The sequence below is a fragment of the Diceros bicornis genome, chromosome 26 (assembly GCF_020826845.1).
Source record: "Diceros bicornis minor isolate mBicDic1 chromosome 26, mDicBic1.mat.cur, whole genome shotgun sequence".
NCBI lineage: Eukaryota > Metazoa > Chordata > Mammalia > Perissodactyla > Rhinocerotidae > Diceros > Diceros bicornis.
The window spans coordinates 37,937,081-37,954,497 of record NC_080765.1 but is presented as its reverse complement, the minus strand read 5'-3'; the positions used below and the strand labels follow the sequence as shown (position 1 = coordinate 37,954,497).

At 45.2% G+C, this 17,417-nt stretch overlaps 1 protein-coding gene across 3 annotated transcripts in view; it reads left to right on the top strand.

Annotated features, from left to right (window-relative positions):
* SNX29 (sorting nexin 29) overlaps window positions 1-17,417 on the top strand; it is a 522,293-nt gene that overhangs the window by 32,219 nt on the left and 472,657 nt on the right. For all 3 annotated transcript variants that reach the window (XM_058570031.1, XM_058570032.1, XM_058570033.1), the window contains exon 4: window positions 5,668-5,792. In XM_058570031.1, coding sequence (XP_058426014.1) covers window positions 5,668-5,792 — 125 coding nt within the window. The remainder of the gene's footprint in view (window positions 1-5,667; window positions 5,793-17,417) is intronic.

Here is a 17,417-nt window from a genome sequence, read left to right as displayed (position 1 = left end):
TAGTTTCTTTTATTGCAATATTTTTATTTGTGAATTAGAAACATTTTTATATCTTTTGTAGATCTGCTTTTTTTTTCACTTAACATTATAATCTAAGCTTTTTAAAAAATGCTACTTCAAGTTTTCTGTAAGCATTTTAAATAGTTGCATGATTTTTCCTCACCATAACTTTTAAGCCATGTTTTTTCATTCTTTGTAGCTGAAGGTAGCAATATTTCTGGTTCTTGAGACATGAATACTTTTGTAATGTTTGTTTTAGAAAGAAGCTAAGTTCTGAAAAGCGTAGAGGCAAGAAAAACATCACTAGTAATTCTTTTACCAAGTGGCTCTTAATTTTTTCACATAATTCCCTTCAGATTTTTTTTTTGTGTTTTTTAGCATAGTTGAGAGCATGCTTAATACAGTTTCATACCCCGCTTATTTTTCATTTTACGCTATATTATAAACCTGTTGGCTTATCATTATACACTCTTGGTAAATATTTTTTAAGGGCTAAATAGCATTCGATTATATGCTGTGCTATCATTTGTCTAACCAGTTCCTCAAGTGTTAAATCTTGAGGTGTTTTCTAACTTTCGACTTGTGTAAATAATGTTGTTTTGAATATTTTCATTCTTAAATCTTTATGTGACTTGTAGATTACAGCCAAGGATTGATTTCTGCCAATAAAATTCATGGGTTAGAGGATGTGGACCTTTTTGAAAACTTAATTTATAAAACATAAATGTAGGGCATGGCCCATTTCAAATGATTGTCATGTGTTGGCCTTGCTTTAGTAAGGCTAGTTGATGATTGCACTGTCTTAAATCTGAGTTATGGCTAATGCTGTTAATTGGCTGATTTTTATGGATACAATTGACACTGTTCCAGGTGACACTGGAGCTTTCCACGTGAGGATAATCTAGTCCATTTTCATGATGGTGCTTGGTTTTCCCCAAAAGGTTCCAGTAAAGCTGTAACGTAATAAAAGGATCAACTTGAAATATGTTCTTCTGTCACAAGATTAACTTGATGCAGTTCGTAAAAATGCAGCATTTATTGCTGGTTCTGTCTGTTGTTCTAATATTTGCCGTAAAAAAGTACAGGATTCTTAGGAATCTTATTATAGATTAATGTGGCAGGTTAAACAGTCGTGAAATATAGGACAAAGCTCAGGGAAACCTATGCTTGCAGAATTTTAGCAGTAAACTAGTTAAGCTCATGCAGTGTCCAGCTATGCTGGTGTTGGTAGATGGTTTTAAATTCAGCGGGAAGAAGTTATTTCATTTTCCATTCATTAACTCCTTCACTCCTTCATCAAACTTTTACTGGGAACCTTGAGGGCAATTGTTTTTTTTTTTTTTTTTAAAAACCAGCTTTGGGGCCGGCAGCGGTTAAGTGCGCGCGCTCCGCTGCTGGCGGCCCGGGTTCGGATCCTGGGCGAGCACCGACGCACCGCTTCTCCGGCCATGCTGAGGCCGCGTCCCACATGCAGCAACTAGAAGGATGTGCAACTATGACATGCAACTATCTACTGGGGCTTTGGGGGGAATAAATAAATAAATAAATAAATCTTTAAAAAAAAACACCAGCTTTATTGAACTCTAATTTACATACTGTAAAAATCTACCCCTTGTAAGTATACAATGCAGTGATTTTTATTTATTTATTTATTTTTTTTTTAAATTTATTTTTTTCCCGCAAAGCCCCAGTAGATAGTCGTATGTCATAGCTGCACATCCTTCTAGTTGCTGTATGTGGGACGTGGCCTCAGCATGGCCGGAGAAGCGGTGCGTCGGTGCGCGCCTGGGATCCGAACCCGGGCCACCAGCAGCGGAGCGCGCGCACTTAACTGCTGAGCCACGGGGCGGGCCCTGCAGTGATTTTTTTTTTTAGTAAATTTGTGGAGTTGTGTAACCATCGCCACAATCCAGTTTTAGAACATTTTCATTACCCCAAAATGTTCCCTTGTGCCCGTTTACAGTTAATCCCTGATTCCACTCCCAGCCTTATTGCCGAATAGTATTCCGTTGTATCCATATACCACATTTTATTTATCCGTTCATCTGGTAAGCAGCTATATGCATAAAAACTTGATGTAATTTTCCTGACTGGTGCTTTTTATAAAAGTTAAAACATTCTCTGTTAAGTGTCCCACTTAATTAAAAACATGCCTAATTCATTAACTTATAGTAGAAGTTAGATGTGATAAAATGCAGTGGAGGCAGCCAGCCCACCACTGTGATGCCAGAGCATTTAGCAGAGAGACTTCTGGGAAATAGGAGAGACTGAGCTGAGAGAATAAAGAACTCCGCTAGAGCTGGGACGCCTTTCATTTTGCAGGAATTATCATATAACTGAGTAAAGATGAGAAGAAATGGAAAGCCTCAGGGTGGCATGGTTATAAGTCAGTGCCTACAGTGTGCCCATCACAAGCTAAGGGTTGTAGATTCATGGGGTTGGACAAGTGTGTTCTCCTTGATTCACTAGTCTTAACTGACCTGGATTTGGATTGCAAATTACACAAGATCTCCTGACATGTATCTCTCGCCTAAATGTACATCAAGTCCATATTCTGAGTTCCCTGAAGGGAGGGACCATTTGGGTCACATTTACTAAGTAGCTGGGCGGGCGTCGTGCTAGGTGTTGGGGCAACAAAGATGAATGGGGCTCTTTCCTTGCTGTCAGGGAGCTCAAGTTAGCAAGACGGGACCCTGGAGCTAAGTCTGAATGACCAATAGGTATAGGCTCAGGTAGAATGGGGAGGTGAAAAGGGGACACAGGGCAGGTGTTAAGTAGAATGGCCTTCGGCAAGGCAGGCAGCCTAATGAATTAATTACAGGGCTAGCACCCGCCTGGGTGTTCTGCTGTGTTAGATGGATTGTGACCTGTCTGCATCTGGAAGGTAATACTGCTGATGTAACCCAAACCTTGGGGACTGGGTTTGTGCTGTTCACCCACATTCCATTCCCCTGAGGGGCCAGGTGTTATCCAGAGTGGGTGGGGCAGTTGCTGACTTGTGCATTAGAGCCATGCAAACTAACAGGGATTGTTGAGTTAATTGTTGAGTTAATTGCAGATGACTCATTTAAAGGTACAGGCTGTGGTTTATTATGGAGAACTCTCAACACAGCCCAGGGGTTTTGTTTTTTTCCCCTGAGGTAGGGCCCTGGTCAGGCTCCATTTTGCTATGCCTTTGTTTTGGTTCCTGTGGAATTTAGGTAGTTTTGGTGGGTGTCTCAGCTTTCAGGAAGCCCCCAAATGTGCGCCTGCGTGGATATGTAGAGAGACTAGCATATGCACATGTAATATTTAGGAGTGACATCTGCCCAGCAAAGGGGGTTGTTCAATGTGGAGGTGTATTTTAAAAGGACCCATGGTTCAAGACTGATCACTCACTTGCCTACCCACTGAAAAAGCATTTATGGAGCACACATTATGTACCAGGCACTGAGCTAGGTGCAGGGAAGCCAGGAAGACAAGGTAGGAGTTAGAAACCAAATAATCTAGTTCAGGACAAGCATTAGGTTTGGGATGCCACATAGGCTTCCTTCCTCTGGAGGGCCAACTTTGATCATTGGCAGTGGTAGCCTAGAATGCTGGGATGGATTAGTGATGTCTGTCACAGGCGCAGAATGGAGAGTAAATGTACAAGTGCGGTGTATTTGCTGATGCTGTGTTAGGGTTTTCTGGTGTAGACAGATGACTTGAGTAAAGGTAGGGTATGGGAGGGAGAGGAATTTTGTCTCAGAATAAGCGTGTTTGTCTTAGTGGTGTGGGATGTAGTAGAGACTACCTTGGGATCAGCATGGGGGTGGGGAGGGCTGGAGCACAGATGTTGCCACTAATTATGTACTGTCTTATGTTGCTGTTTACTATGTTCTTATTGTGTACTATCTCTTTTTTTTTTTTTAAAGATTTTTATTTATTTATTTATTTTTCCCCCAAAGCCCCGGTAGATAGTTGTATGTCGTAGTTGCACATCCATTCTAGTTGCTGTATGTGGGACGCGGCCTCAGCATGGCCGGAGAAGCGGTGCGCCGGTGCTCGCCCGGGATCCGAACCCGGGCCGCCAGCAGCGGAGCGCGCGCACCCAACCGCTAAGCCACGGGGCCGGCCCTTGTGTACTATCTCTTAAATGTCTTTAAGCCTCAGTTTCCTCAAGTTTAAAATGGAGATAACACCTGCCTCACCTATGTCATAATGTTGATAGGAGGAGCTAATGAAGTAATGGGTATGACAATATTTTACTGCCCACAGAGCAATGAACCCGTGGAGTATTATTACTGCAAGTGTGAGGGTGGGTGGAGCAGGAAATGCCTGCAGTTAGGCAGGGTTGAGCCAGATGGTGGTGGCCCCAGGGCCTTTGCACTGGGCCCTTCTGCCCAGCTTGCTGCCTCTTGTCATATCCAAGTCATAATTCCAAGGTTACCTCCATTCAGGCCACAGAATCCAAGCGTGTCCCTGCCCTGTCTCCACCTACCACCTCATCCTGTTTTATTTTCTTCAAAGTTCTCATTAAGTGAAACAGCCTGGTTAGCTTATGTTTGTGTATCTTCCTCTGCTAGAACCATGCAAACGTATGTAGTGCGGCAGAGACCTTGCCTGTCTCTTCGTATTTGCAGACCCTAGAACTGTACCTGGCACATAGCAGTTCAGGATTTCTTAACATTTGTTGCATGAATGAATGGAAGGGTCTCGGAAGTCCACAGACCCAACTGGGCTGAGGGCCAGGAGCCCTGGGAGGATTGCTAAGAATTGAGTGTAGTTGCTGTGACCTCATCTCTTTGCAAACATGTTCTTGAATCTCCTGTTTCTTTGGTTATTGAGAAATAAATTCGATTAAATGCACAGTAATTGTAACTTAATTGAAAATTCCATCAACTCTGGATGTGACTTCACAATGTAATCTCTTACAACAAAATACAGAACAAGAATCAGAATTCATATTATTATTTTAGTGTATGTAACAGGCCATGAAATTACACATTGTTTCCAATTTGGCAGGCTGGTGAATTCAATCTCTTAAAAAGATAATCTTGTTCCTTAAACTGTGGGTAATATTAATTAGAGTTGAAACTTGTGAATTGGGTACAATTAACACCCAACCCCTCCCCACACCAAACTGATTTGTTTTTAAAGATTTTATTTATTTTATTTTTCCCCCCAAAGCCCCATTGGATAGTTGTGTGTCGTAGCTGCACATCCTTCTAGCTGCTGTATGTGGGACTCGGCCTCAGGATGAACGGAGAAGTGGTGCCTCGATGCGCACCCGGGATCCGAACCCGGGCCACCAGCATCACAGCACGCGCACTTAACCACCAAGCCACAGGGCCGGCCTGATTTGTCTTTAAATTGGCTTTTTTTTCTTTCTCTGCTGGCTGGCACCAATTCCATTTTCCCTTTGTTTCCTGCAAATTATTACTGTGCTTTCACCAGTCTGATGAATATGGCTAGACTGTGTGAGGCTTCCCTGAGTTATGCGAAATGGATATAAATAGGGAGAGGTGTGGAGCGGCCCAGGTCAGTTACATGTCAATTACCTACCTGTAGATCCAGGTGTCTAGTGTGTACCTTCACACTGAGGTTCACCCCTGGTGACTCACCCACTCCCTGGAGGTGCTGGGGCTACTCTGGTGGTTTCCCTCCCTCACAGGGTGGATTGATGAATCATTGCTTTTCTCACAGGGTAACCTGTCTGTGTGCCCAGTTTGAGGCCGTCCTGCAGCATGGCTTGAAGAGGAGTCGAGGATTAGCTCTAACAGCGGCCGCCATCAAACAGGCAGCAGGCTTTGCCAGCAAAACTGAAACAGGTACTGCACGGCCTGATGCGGCCTAGAGGACGTTGTCTTGTCTCTGGCTCTCTCTTTTAACTTTTATTTATTTTTTAATAGCGGGCAAGGCAGTCATTGTGTGGGACTGGTTGGTGGGGGGCGGTGGTGGCGGTGCAGAACTCCATGTGTAAGGATGTCTTAATTGTAGTCAGTAATGGTGTTGTCTGGCATCTAATTTGAATGCAGTCATCCTTTGTGCAGGATTCTCGGAGCCACGTGTTGCAGTCTCCGAAGGGCTTGGGGGCCTGCAGCCAAGGTTCTTATTTTCCCAGTGTGGTGTGGCAATTGCTGGGAAATTAATAATCTGTTTTAATTTTATGCATGGGGATAGCATGACATTTCATAATTAAATCTGTCTTCAACAACAGCAGCAGAAACCACACAGGCCTCTGAGCTTATTGTTCTGCTATCGTCCATCTTAAAGGCATCACAGCATTTCCCGTGTGCTGTGCTCCTGTGTCTCTGAATGACAGGGGTGGTGCCAGTAACTATTAACATATCCCGGTACTTAGTGCAAGCCTGGCACTTTGTCAGCTTTTATGTGAACTAACTTGTTTAGTTCTCACAGCAGCCCTGTGAGTAGAAGGGACCTTTATTTTCTGCAGTCTACAGATGAGGACACTGTTGGAAGTGATGTGCTTTGGTTCTGGACCCTGAAGCGTACACGTCATATGAAAACGTCCTTTGTCCTCCTCCTCCCCTGCATTTTAAAGAGCAGGTTCTTTCGGACCCTGCTTGTGGCTGCCGCCCCACATTCCTGGATCTTTCTTGTTACTGTGGTAGTGTCAGCGTCACTGCTGAGTAAAATGTGTCATCTTTTGCTAGTTCCCTCCTCTCACAGCTGAAAAGCAGCCCTCGCTGTGTTTGGAGAGGTGCCTGTGGAGATTCTCTGCCGACTGAAGCCTTTGCCCCTCCGTCTCCCTCATGTTGGTGTATCCCCTTCCTTTTCCTCTCAGCCCTTCCACGAATCTTTGCTCCTGGCTCTTCTCACCAGTTGCTCATCTTCAGAAATGAATGTGGTTCCTCTTGGGGTCAGGGTGGCTACAAGAGGGATTCCTGTCGCTGCTGACTTTCCTTCTGTGCTCCTGAGCCCCTTCTTAAACAGTCAGGGACACAGGGGCTGGCCCAGGGAAGAGCCAGCAGCAAGGGCCTCAGTCCTCGTAGAAACCACCACCAGCTGCCCTGGCCTCCTTGGGTGCCAGCCTTGGTTGCCTCAGTGACTTCTCATGGCCAGGATGCTTCCCTGAGCCTCTGCGTGGGAATGGCATTGGCTATGGCTGGTTGATGAGCTGTTTGAGGACACTGCTTTCCCAGAGTCCCCCTCGGCTTGCTGGGCCCTCGTATTTCTTCCTGTTTCCATCTTACCTGACTCTGGGGGAGCTCCCTTAGAGAAGGTGGTGTGGAGTAGACCATGAGGCTCTGGGTCTGCTTCCATCCCGGTGAGGGCAGCTGCCGGGCATGGCAGAGGCAACCCTGGCTTTGGAGTCAGACTGTGAGAGTAAGTCTGGTATGACCCTGGGAAAGTTCCCCCCGAGGCTTAGTTGTTTTCACCTGTAAAGGTGGAGCGTCTCATCTCCCCGGGGGGGTTGTCAGCAGGCTTCAGTGAGAACCTCATGAGAAGCACCTGCTTCAGTTCATGGCCCCTAATAAATGTTTAACCAGTTACCTCCTCTCGCCGGCACCCTTTAAACTTTTAACCTCTTCCTCCATCTCATCCTCCCTAAGACTCTGACCTTTTGGCCTTGAAGAATGGCTCTTTCTGTTCCCATCCTGACTAGAATTTCTGTCTTTTTGTTACTTGGCCTTGATAATCAGAGAAGCACCAACACATTTGCAAGACGTCTCCAGCATTCATATTCTCCCACTTCCCTGTATCTTAGCATGATTTCTGCACCTGCATCCCGAAGAGACTGACAAACAAGCAGAGTCTCGGGCTTTGTTTTCTGTTGAGGAGGATGTCCTGGGCAGCCTTCTAGCCAATTAGAAGCAAAGGGAAGACCAAACTAGCTTAGCCCTTGAGTGGCAGCAAAGGGCTTCTGTCATCACTGTTGGCAATGTTAATTAACCATTCACGGGTGCAGGTGCAGGATGGTCCTCGGCTGATTAAAAGCTCCTCCCTGCTATTGCAAGTTGGATTAGAAACCTCATGTGAGAGGGAGTGGGTAGGTTCTGCTGCTAAGAGTTAGAAAAGAGCAGATCGGTGGCTTCTTGTCGCTGTTCTTTTTTTTTTTAATTTTAATTATTATTTATTTTTCCCCCAAAGCCCCAGTAGATAGTTGTATGTCATAGTTGCACATCCTTCTAGTTGCTGTACGTGGGACGCAGCCTCAGCATGGCCAGAGAAGCGGTGTGTCGGTGAACGCCCGGGATCCGAACCCGGGCCGCCAGCAGCGGAGCGCGCGCACTCAACCGCTAAGCCACGGGGCCGGCCCTTGTCGCTGTTCTTAAAGCCATTGGAATGACCCTTTCAGGCAGAAAGAAGAAAAGGAAATCTGAAGAGAAGGATTGGGTGGAAATGAGCCTCTCTCTGCTCCATCGTCCCTGCTGGCTGCTGGGCGAGGCCTTTTATGTAGCTTAGGAGTTAACATCAGACTCAGATGTCAACGACAGGGTTGAAATCCCTGCTCAGTGACTTGTCACACGTGAGCTCTCTGGGACAGCCCTTCTCTGTGCTTCCGTTTCCTCATGTGTAAAATAAAGTTAATAACAGGACCCGCCTCGCAGGGTTGTTGTGGGGGCTCGATGAGCAAGTGCCTGCGAAGCCCAGGCCTGGGTGCAGAGCTGCTGGAGCGGGTGCTCGATGATAACGTGGCAGTAACTTTCCCGGGTGGGTGATGGTGTCCTTATTTTTTGGATGAAGACACTGAGCTCAAATAAGTTGACAAGTTGCCCAGGTTCCCACAGGTGGTAAATAGCGGAGCTGAGTATTCCAACCCAGAGCGCGTGCACTTAACCGCTAAGCCACGGGGCCGGCCCGAGTTATGAGATTTCTTGTTGAAATATGGATTTCTAGCTTTTCTTAAACTTGAGGATCTGTGACTCTGGGCCCACATTTACTGTTGACTTTGTTGGGAGCCCAATCCTCCTGCCCTCTGTAGATGGGGCACAAGCGCCCTAGTTCACCAGAGTCTCCACCTCCCCCTCTTGCCCCTGACACTTGAGATGGAGTGTCGGTTGTCATTTGTTGTTGCACTCTGGTTATTGTTCCCACTGTTCTTACTTGAAATTCAGCAGTTTTCAAGTGTAAACACCTCTTAGATTATAAGCCTTTGAAGTCAGTTTCTAGAGTGCTGAAACAGTTGTTTTTGTCAATTTTGTCCACTTTTAGAGTTGCTTTTGAGGGAGAGAATTTGTTAACCTTCTCACTTGGCTGTAGCTAGAAGTCCCTTATTTTCTGTTTTCACCTTGGTTTAAATACATTCTTGTCCTTGCACCTGCCTAGTGTTTTCCACTGAGTGCCAGACTTTGTGTATGAAGAGTTATAGAGAGAATTTGAAGGTGAGAGAGGATTTACTGGTGCTTCTCAGGCAATTAGGGTGGAGGAAGATGAATTTAATCTAGTCAAGGATTGAGCCACTTCACGCCTGGGCTTCAGCATTTGTGAAAGCTGATGTATTTCTGCTTCTGCCTTATTTCTAGGATGTAGTTCTTTGAGGTTTCCAGCTTCCTAGAGCTGCCATAACAACTTTCCACACCCTGGGTGGCTTAAAACAACAGAGAGAAATGTATTCTCTCACAGTTCTGGAGGGCAGGAGTCCAAGATCCAGGTGTCAGCAGGGTTGGTTCCTTCTTGGAGGCTCTGAGGGAGGATGTGTTCCTGGCTTCTGCTGGTCGTCAGCGGTCCTTGGCATTCCTTGGCTTGTAGCTTCGTCACTCCAGTCTCGGCCTCTGTCTTCAGGTAGCCTTCTTTCCTCAGTGTCTGTGTCTCTGTGTGTCCTCTCCTCTCCTTAGAAAAACACCGGTCATGTAGAGTTAGGGCCCACCCTACCCGAGTATGACCTCGTCTGAACTAACTACATCTGCAAAGAGCCTTTTTCCAAATAAAGTCACCTTCTGGGGTTCCAGGTGGACATGAATGTGGGGGGACACTATTCAATCCAGTACACAGCTGAATCCCTGAGGTGATTACTGTGCCATTCCTGCTCAGCAGGCCCTGAACTCTATTTTTTTTCCTTTCAGACCCGTGGGAGTTCTAAAAGCTCTGCTTACCTTCTCTTCAGAGAAGCTCTGTAGTTGGAAAGAGCCTCAAGGGCAAAATGAGGTTCTAAATGTAGGACTCTTGTCTATGGAATTCCCTTCTCTCTGGGTCTGAGTTCCTCAGATCTCGCCCACCTTTGCAGAGCTCCTAGGCCTTCAGTTTTGTTTTAATTGAAAAATTGTCTAGCTTTTTTAGTTGCTGTTGTTTTTGTGGGGCAGTTGGTCTGATCCAGGCTCATCTTCCACAGCTGAAAAGTGGGACCTTGAAGTGACACTTTAGTGTGTGCCTTATGTGCCACGTTTGTGTGGGACCATCTTCAGTTACTTTTTCACTGTTTTTCTCTCTGAGATAAACCATCACTTGGCTAGGGGATTTGCAGGCAACTTTCCTTCAGTTCTGTGGTGATTTTAAACAGTGCCTATAAACCTCTCCCATTCTCTAGTTTACTCTCTGTTAGGTGTTTTTGTTTTGTTTGTGTTTTTGGCTTAGCATTCAGGTTTCTTTTTGTTTTTGACTTGGAGAGTTTTTACCCAAACATCCCTGACTTGAGAAATGTTGGTGAGGCGGACATGGATACAAGCAGTTATGCCACCAGCTCAACTTTGTCTTGTCGAGCACTGTTGGCGGGTGTGGGAAGCAGTGTCCATCCCAAGCTAGATCCCCTTGACTAGATCATCCAGATAGTTGGGTTACGCAGGACCCAGGGAGGCGTGGGACCAGGTCACCCAGTGTGTCTCCTTTAGGATTCGGACCCCAGAAGTGAGAGTCTGCTGTGTCTGTTGGAGCTGTTTTCTCTTACTCTGACAAGTGACTGAATTTGTCTGCACAAATGATTGATTTGGTGATGAGACGGGAATCTGCGTTTGCAGAGTCTGGTCCTGCAGTGTGTTTAAACTTTCCCTTCCAGTCGTGCAGGTTAGCTTGAATAATTACGGCAGACATTGGTCATTCCCCACTCAGTAGTTCTGGCCTTTCTTTCTTGCTAATAGAACTCTGATTTTGTTCAGATCTGGGGGGGCCAAGAGCTTCAGGCCTGATGTCAGCTCCAGGGGAAGTGAATCTGGATCAGATCTGGCCAGCCGTAATCATTATCAGCTTGCCAGTAGTTGGTTTAGGAATAGACACAAGACACAATTCTGACCAAAAGGAAGGAAGGAGAAGTCTGCTGAGGGGCTTCTGAGAAAATTCCTTGCTGTTTAAATGGAGACTCAAGAGAAGGCTTATTTTATGGCCTTGGGTTGTTGCATGAGATGGTGATGTTTGGAGCTGTGGCAATGATCTGTGGCTATGAAGGGGGACACATCTGAGGACAGAAGCCAGTATACCACCGGTGGCAGCTCAGAAAGATGGAAAGTGCCTGGATCCTTGATTATGTCACTGAGCTACTGAATTAACCAACTCCGGAACTGTCCTTCCTCTGGACCTAATGTTATGTGAGATAATCAGCTCCCTGATGCTTTAAGCCATGTTGAGTTGGATCTCCTTTTACTCACATCCAAAAACATCCTAACCTAAACCATAGAGAAAAGCAAGACAACTTAAAGAAAAAGTCCAAGACCTGTACTCCAGAAATGGGAGGAAGAATGTGATTAGCACATAGTCTTGGGAATGACACCTGGATATTTTCCGCTCTTTCTGATTAATTGGCTGACCACAGGCCTGGCTTTCTTATTTTTTGCTAGTGACTCATATCGAGCAGCTGCTGAGATCCTGGGGATTTGTTAGACCCTTTGTGTTCATTTTCCATTCTATTCCTGAAATGACTATGCGTAGTGAATCATAGTGTCCCCATTTTACAGATGAAGAAAATAAGGCCCAAAGAAATGCAATGATTTGCTTAACGTTCGAGAGCTAAGTGGCAGAGCTAGGATTTCTCCTCAGGTCTACATGAGTGTGATTCTGAAGCTTCTGCTTTTGTTCATAATGGCAGATTGTTTCCAGAAAGAGGGCTCTCTGAAAGATCATGATTCCCCCCAATTTGATTCCTGAATAAGTTAAGCAGCTGTTATTGAGTAAGCTGTGATCACTCAGAGCAGAGGTCAGCAAACCATGTCCCTCCACCTCTTTTTGTAAATAAAATTTTATTGGAACACAGCCACACGCATGCATCTACTTACTGTCTGTGGCTGCTTTTAGGCAGAGTTGTGACTGAGACCATCTGGCCTGTAAAATCTAAAGTGTTTACTATTTGGCCCTTTACAAATAAAGTTTGCCAACTGCTATCTTAGAGAAGAAAGGACAGGAAAGTTTGCCAACTCTGTCTTAGAGAACAGAGGACAGGGGATTCCACTTTATCTTACTGTCACACCATGTTCAGGTGTCTGGTGTCTGTATGCCCCACTAGATGGCAAGCTTTGGTAATGCAGGGCACCATGTCTGTTTTAATTCCTCTTGACTTTCCAGCTCCCAGCATAGTGTCTGGAAATATGTCAGTTCTTTAATAAAAATAGGTTCAGTAAATACATATTGGCTGGAAGGAAGGGCATTCATTATTCAATGTGCACAGTACTGTATATCATGATTCCTGAGGTACCTTGTAGCAGGATCACTCCAGAGTGCTACAAAGGAAGTGATTAATTTTTGAGGAAAAGAGCAAAAATTAAAAAAAAATTTTTTTTTTGCAGGGGAAGACTCACCCTGTGCTAATATCTGTGCCAATCTTCCTCCTTTTTTCTTCCTCCCCAAAGCTCCAGTACCTTGTTGTTTATAGTTTTAAGTTCTTCTAGTTCTTCTGTATGAGCTGCTGCCACAGCATGGCTACTGACAGATGAGTGGTGTGGTTCTGTGCCTGGGAACTGAACCCAGGCCGCCGAAGTGGAGCGTGTCAAACTTTAACTGCTAAGCCATCAGGGCTGGCTCAGGTTTTTAAATTAATTAAAAATTAAGTAACCAAGAGCTCTGCATAGGCTTGGCTTGGAATTAGTGGGTTTTGCAGCCATTGGAAGTCCAAGTAGCCAGTGCAGAATGCAGTGTAGAAAAATGAATTATTTTCCATTCTTCTAGAGAAATTTGAAAGAACCACTGCAGTTAGTGGCTGTCTTAGTCCATTTGGGCTGCTAAACAAAATACCACAGACTGAGTAGCTTATAAACAACAGAAATTTATTTCTCACAGTTCTGGAGGCTGGGAAGTGCAAGATCAAGGTGCCAGCATGGTTGGGTGACACGGCTCTTTTCCTGGTTCATAGCCGGAGCCTTCTTGCTGTGTCCTCACATGGTGGAAAGAGCAAGGGATCCCTCTGGAGCCCCTTTTATAAATAAGGCACTAGTCTCATTCAGGAGGGCTCCACCCTCATGACCTAAGGGTCCTCTCAAAGGCCCCACTTGCTAATACCATCATTTTGGGGGATTAGGATTTCAACATTTGAATTTTGAGGGGACACATTCAGACCACAACAGTGGCATTTCATGGCATAACCTTGGAATTTGATGTTCTTGTTAATCACTAATATATCATCATGAGGTTATGTGTTGACAGTCTATTACAAGGTGATAGGCTTGGTTCAGAACATACCAGAGGCACACCTGCTATTATTGAGCTGCCTGTCCTGTCAAATTGAAGTTTTATCTGTTCAGCAGCCTTTGGCATCAAGGACTCTCTGACCTTGAAACACTGTCTTCCTCTCCCTTCTGCATGGCCACAACCTCCTGGCATACTTTCTACTTCATTGCTGATCCGTCTTGGCGTTATCACTTCTATACCCTCAAATGTTAGCTATTACTCATCCCCAGATTCTGTTGATGACTCTTGTTTCTACACATGCTGTCGGAATTCCTCAGTGGAAGTTGCTATCTGTGTTGATTACTCTGTTATACCTCCAGCAGATCACTCCTTTGAGCTCTTTCTCCAGTGTCTCTATTCGGTTGTACCACAGGCTTGTCAAAGTCTCTAAGACTGAATCATCATTACCTCCCATATTTGCTCCTGTGTTCCTTGCTTAGTGAATGGCTCTGCCCTTCACCCGGGCCTCCTGGACAGCCCTCAGGCTTCCTTCCAGCCTCCTCCTCCTCCTTCCCCTCCGCCCCCAAACCAGTCTTTCACAAAGCAGTGTTTTCTGTCTCTCAGAAAATCCATTCACATTTCCTCCATCCTTAATGAATTCTCTTCTTTCTCCCCCAGTTATGTCTTTCTGCTTCTAATCTTGATCAGCTCTAATCCATTCTGCACATTATAGCCAGAGGGGTCTTAAATGACCAACCTACTCCCCAACCCTAGCCCTCTACTTAAAGCTCGCTCATGGTTCTCTGTTAGAGTTGGGACAAAGGACATACTCCTTGACATGGCTTCCGAGATTTGTCTCCTACCAGCTTTGTCTATCTCTGTCCTCCCTCTAAACACTACTGCACACCCAGGGCTGACATGCAGCCAACAGGTAAGACATTGCAACGCTTCTATCCAGTTGATAAAGAAACCACGACCTGAGCCCCACAAGTCCCCCTGCTGCCACAGCCCCTGTCTGGGGACCCCTGGGATCTCCCCACAATTCACTAACCATAGCACTAATGCTAGACTCTCTGGAGTCTTCAGTATCCCTGGCTTTTCGTTGCTCAATGCCTCTGACCAATTTAGATGGTTAAATCCTAAATTTTGAACAGCACTCCTGGTTTCTACAATCCTGAAAATCTTCAAGTCTGGAAGTATTCTTTGTTCTTTCCCTTCCGTTGTCTGCCTTCCTCCCCAACCCTCAATGAAGTACCAACTGCTTAAACTTTTATTCTCTCTCTTAGAAATTGCGGTAAAATGTTCATAACATAAAAATGATAATTTTAACCATTTTAAGTGTACAATTCAGAAGCATTAAGTTCATTCACATTGTACAACCATCACACCATCCATCTCCAGAACATTTTCATCTTCCCATATTGAAACTCTATCCCCATTAAAGAATAACCCTCAGTTTTCCCCTCCCACCAGCCCCCGGCAACCACCATTTCTACCTTCTGTCTCTGTGAATTTCACTACTTTAGGTGCTTCATATAAGTAGAATCATACAATATTTGTCCTTTTGTGTCTAACTTATTTCATTTAGCATAATGTCTTCAAGGTTTGTGCATTTGTAGCTTGTGTCAGAATTTCCTTCCTTTTTAAGGCTGAATAGTATTCCATTGTACGTGTGTACCACACTTTGTTTATCCATTCGTCTGTTGATGGACCCCTGGGTTGTTTCCCTGTATTGGCTATTATGAATAGTGCTGCCATGAACATGGATGTACAAATAACTGTTCAAGTTCCTGCTTGTAGTTCTTTCGGGTATACACCCAGAAGTGGAATTGTATGGTAATTCTTCATTTAATTTTTTGAAGAGCCACCATACTGTTTTCTGAACTGGCTGATCTCTTGTACATTCCCACCAGCAATGTACAAGAATTCCAGTTTCTCCACATCCTCACCAACACTTGCTATTTTTTGTGTTTTTGATAATAGCCATTCAAATGGGTGTGAAGTGGTATCTCATTGTGGTTTTGATCTATTCTTTCTTGAAGTTTCAGGTTTCTCTCAAAAAGTCGTTCCTGAGGCTGGCCCAGTAGCACAATGGTTAAGTTTGCGTGCTCCACTTTGGCGGCTTGGGGTTTGCGGGTTTGGATCCCAGGCGTGGACCTACATACCGTTCATCAAGCCGTGCTGCGGCAGCATCCCACATATAAAATAGAGGAAGATTGGCGTTGATGTTAGCTCAGCGACAGTCTTCCTCAAGCAAAAAGAGGAGGATTGGCAACAGATGTTAGCTCAGGGCCCATCTTCCTTACCAAAAAAAAAAAAAAGAAAGAAAAGTCGTTCCTGAGCTCCCCACCCAGTTCAGCGGGACTGTGCCCCTCCTGTAGGTGCCCCTCCTATGGTCCTGAGTCCTTCTCTCATCAAACTTATGTATGGCACTACCTGTTTTCTTGCCTCTCTCTCTCCATGGTCAAGGACTGGGTCCACCCTCGCTCATCCTTGTAGCTCCAGTGTATTGCAAGATGCCTGGCCACCAAAAAACTACATTCAAAGTAACGACTCAAGGACCCAGACTTCAGGACATGCTGCTCATTCTCTTGGGAAGCCAACCCCGCCCCCCCGTACATCTTCACAGTCAGTTGAAAGCAGATGGTATTAATAGACTCCCAAATGTAAAATTAGAGAAACCAACTTCCTTGGTCCTCAGTGGGGATTTTTGAAAACGGTTGATTGCGTTTAACTCAAAGCAGAATTTATACTTTGCTTCATTGGGTCACCTTGGGTTACCATTTCATTTCTTTAGAAAATTAATTTTGGAGGAAGCTGCATGTGCTGGGACAACCCTGGGCCCTTCATTTTGATTGTGAGGGGAAGTCCACTCCTCTACCCTCCCATCCCTATAATGTTTTCAGTTCCCTCTTTGTGTGTCTCTGTTGTATTCATGAACTTGCAGATCAGCTACTTCTGGTGAAAGAGACCTTGGAAGGATGTCTGCGGAAGGTGCAAAGAAAATACTGAGCTCTGTCCAGTGGTGGTGATAAAAATGTTTAACAGCTGCCCTTAGGGAGGGAGCCAGAAGCCAGAGTGTTATCTCCCACAGGCTAAGTGTTAACCTATGAGTCATTAGATTATGGGGATGTCCACAGGGTCCTGGGAGGGTCCTTGACAACAGAGGTGTGGCGGAGGGCTTAGGCCAATGGCTCTTTACTAAGGGGCATGAAACTGTCCCAGCATATTAAGATCTGGTATAGCTGGACTGATGCCTCTTGGCTGAAGGTGACCCCTGCTGTTTCAAAGGCATTTGATCCTGATGTCTTGTAAATTAAGACTCAGATTTGGCCTCAGAGTTGTCAGTTTTTAGTCCATTATTGTTGGCCTGTTGGTTCCATGGGTCCTTTGCTTTGCTTCTGTCAACATGAAAATGGCTCTTCAGCAGAGGATGGGGTACACCCCTAAAAGGAAACAAGACCCAAGCTTTATAAGTCCTTGTTTCTTTGGTGCTAGAGAAGGTTCCCACTTTTCAATAAAGGAGGTGGTGTAGACTCTTGTATAATGTAGGTGAATGACAAGTGTGCTATGCAGAGGTGTTCCAGCTCACAGGGGCCAGACAGGTGACAGAAATGAGTGAATCAGGCCGGTGAAAGGTGCCTGGGAGTAGGGAACCTGACTCACTTGGCCACTGCAGAGCAGGCTGGTAAGTGTAGTGTGTCTGGGGGTTCAGGAGGAAGAGAGGATAGATTTTGATGAGCAGCTAGCAGTCTGCCATAGGTGAAGGTTTTGCTCTTCTGTGTAGAGTGCAGCCTTTTTATGGGGACATTTGAATAGAGACCTAAAGAAATGAGAGAATTAGCGATACTGTTATTGGAGGAGGAATTCCAGGTGGCTCAACAAGTTTGAAAGTGTGTACCAGTCAGTTGCCTGTTTGCTCTCAAATTTATTCCCTGCTGTTCCCCTGCAAACTCTGTTTCCCA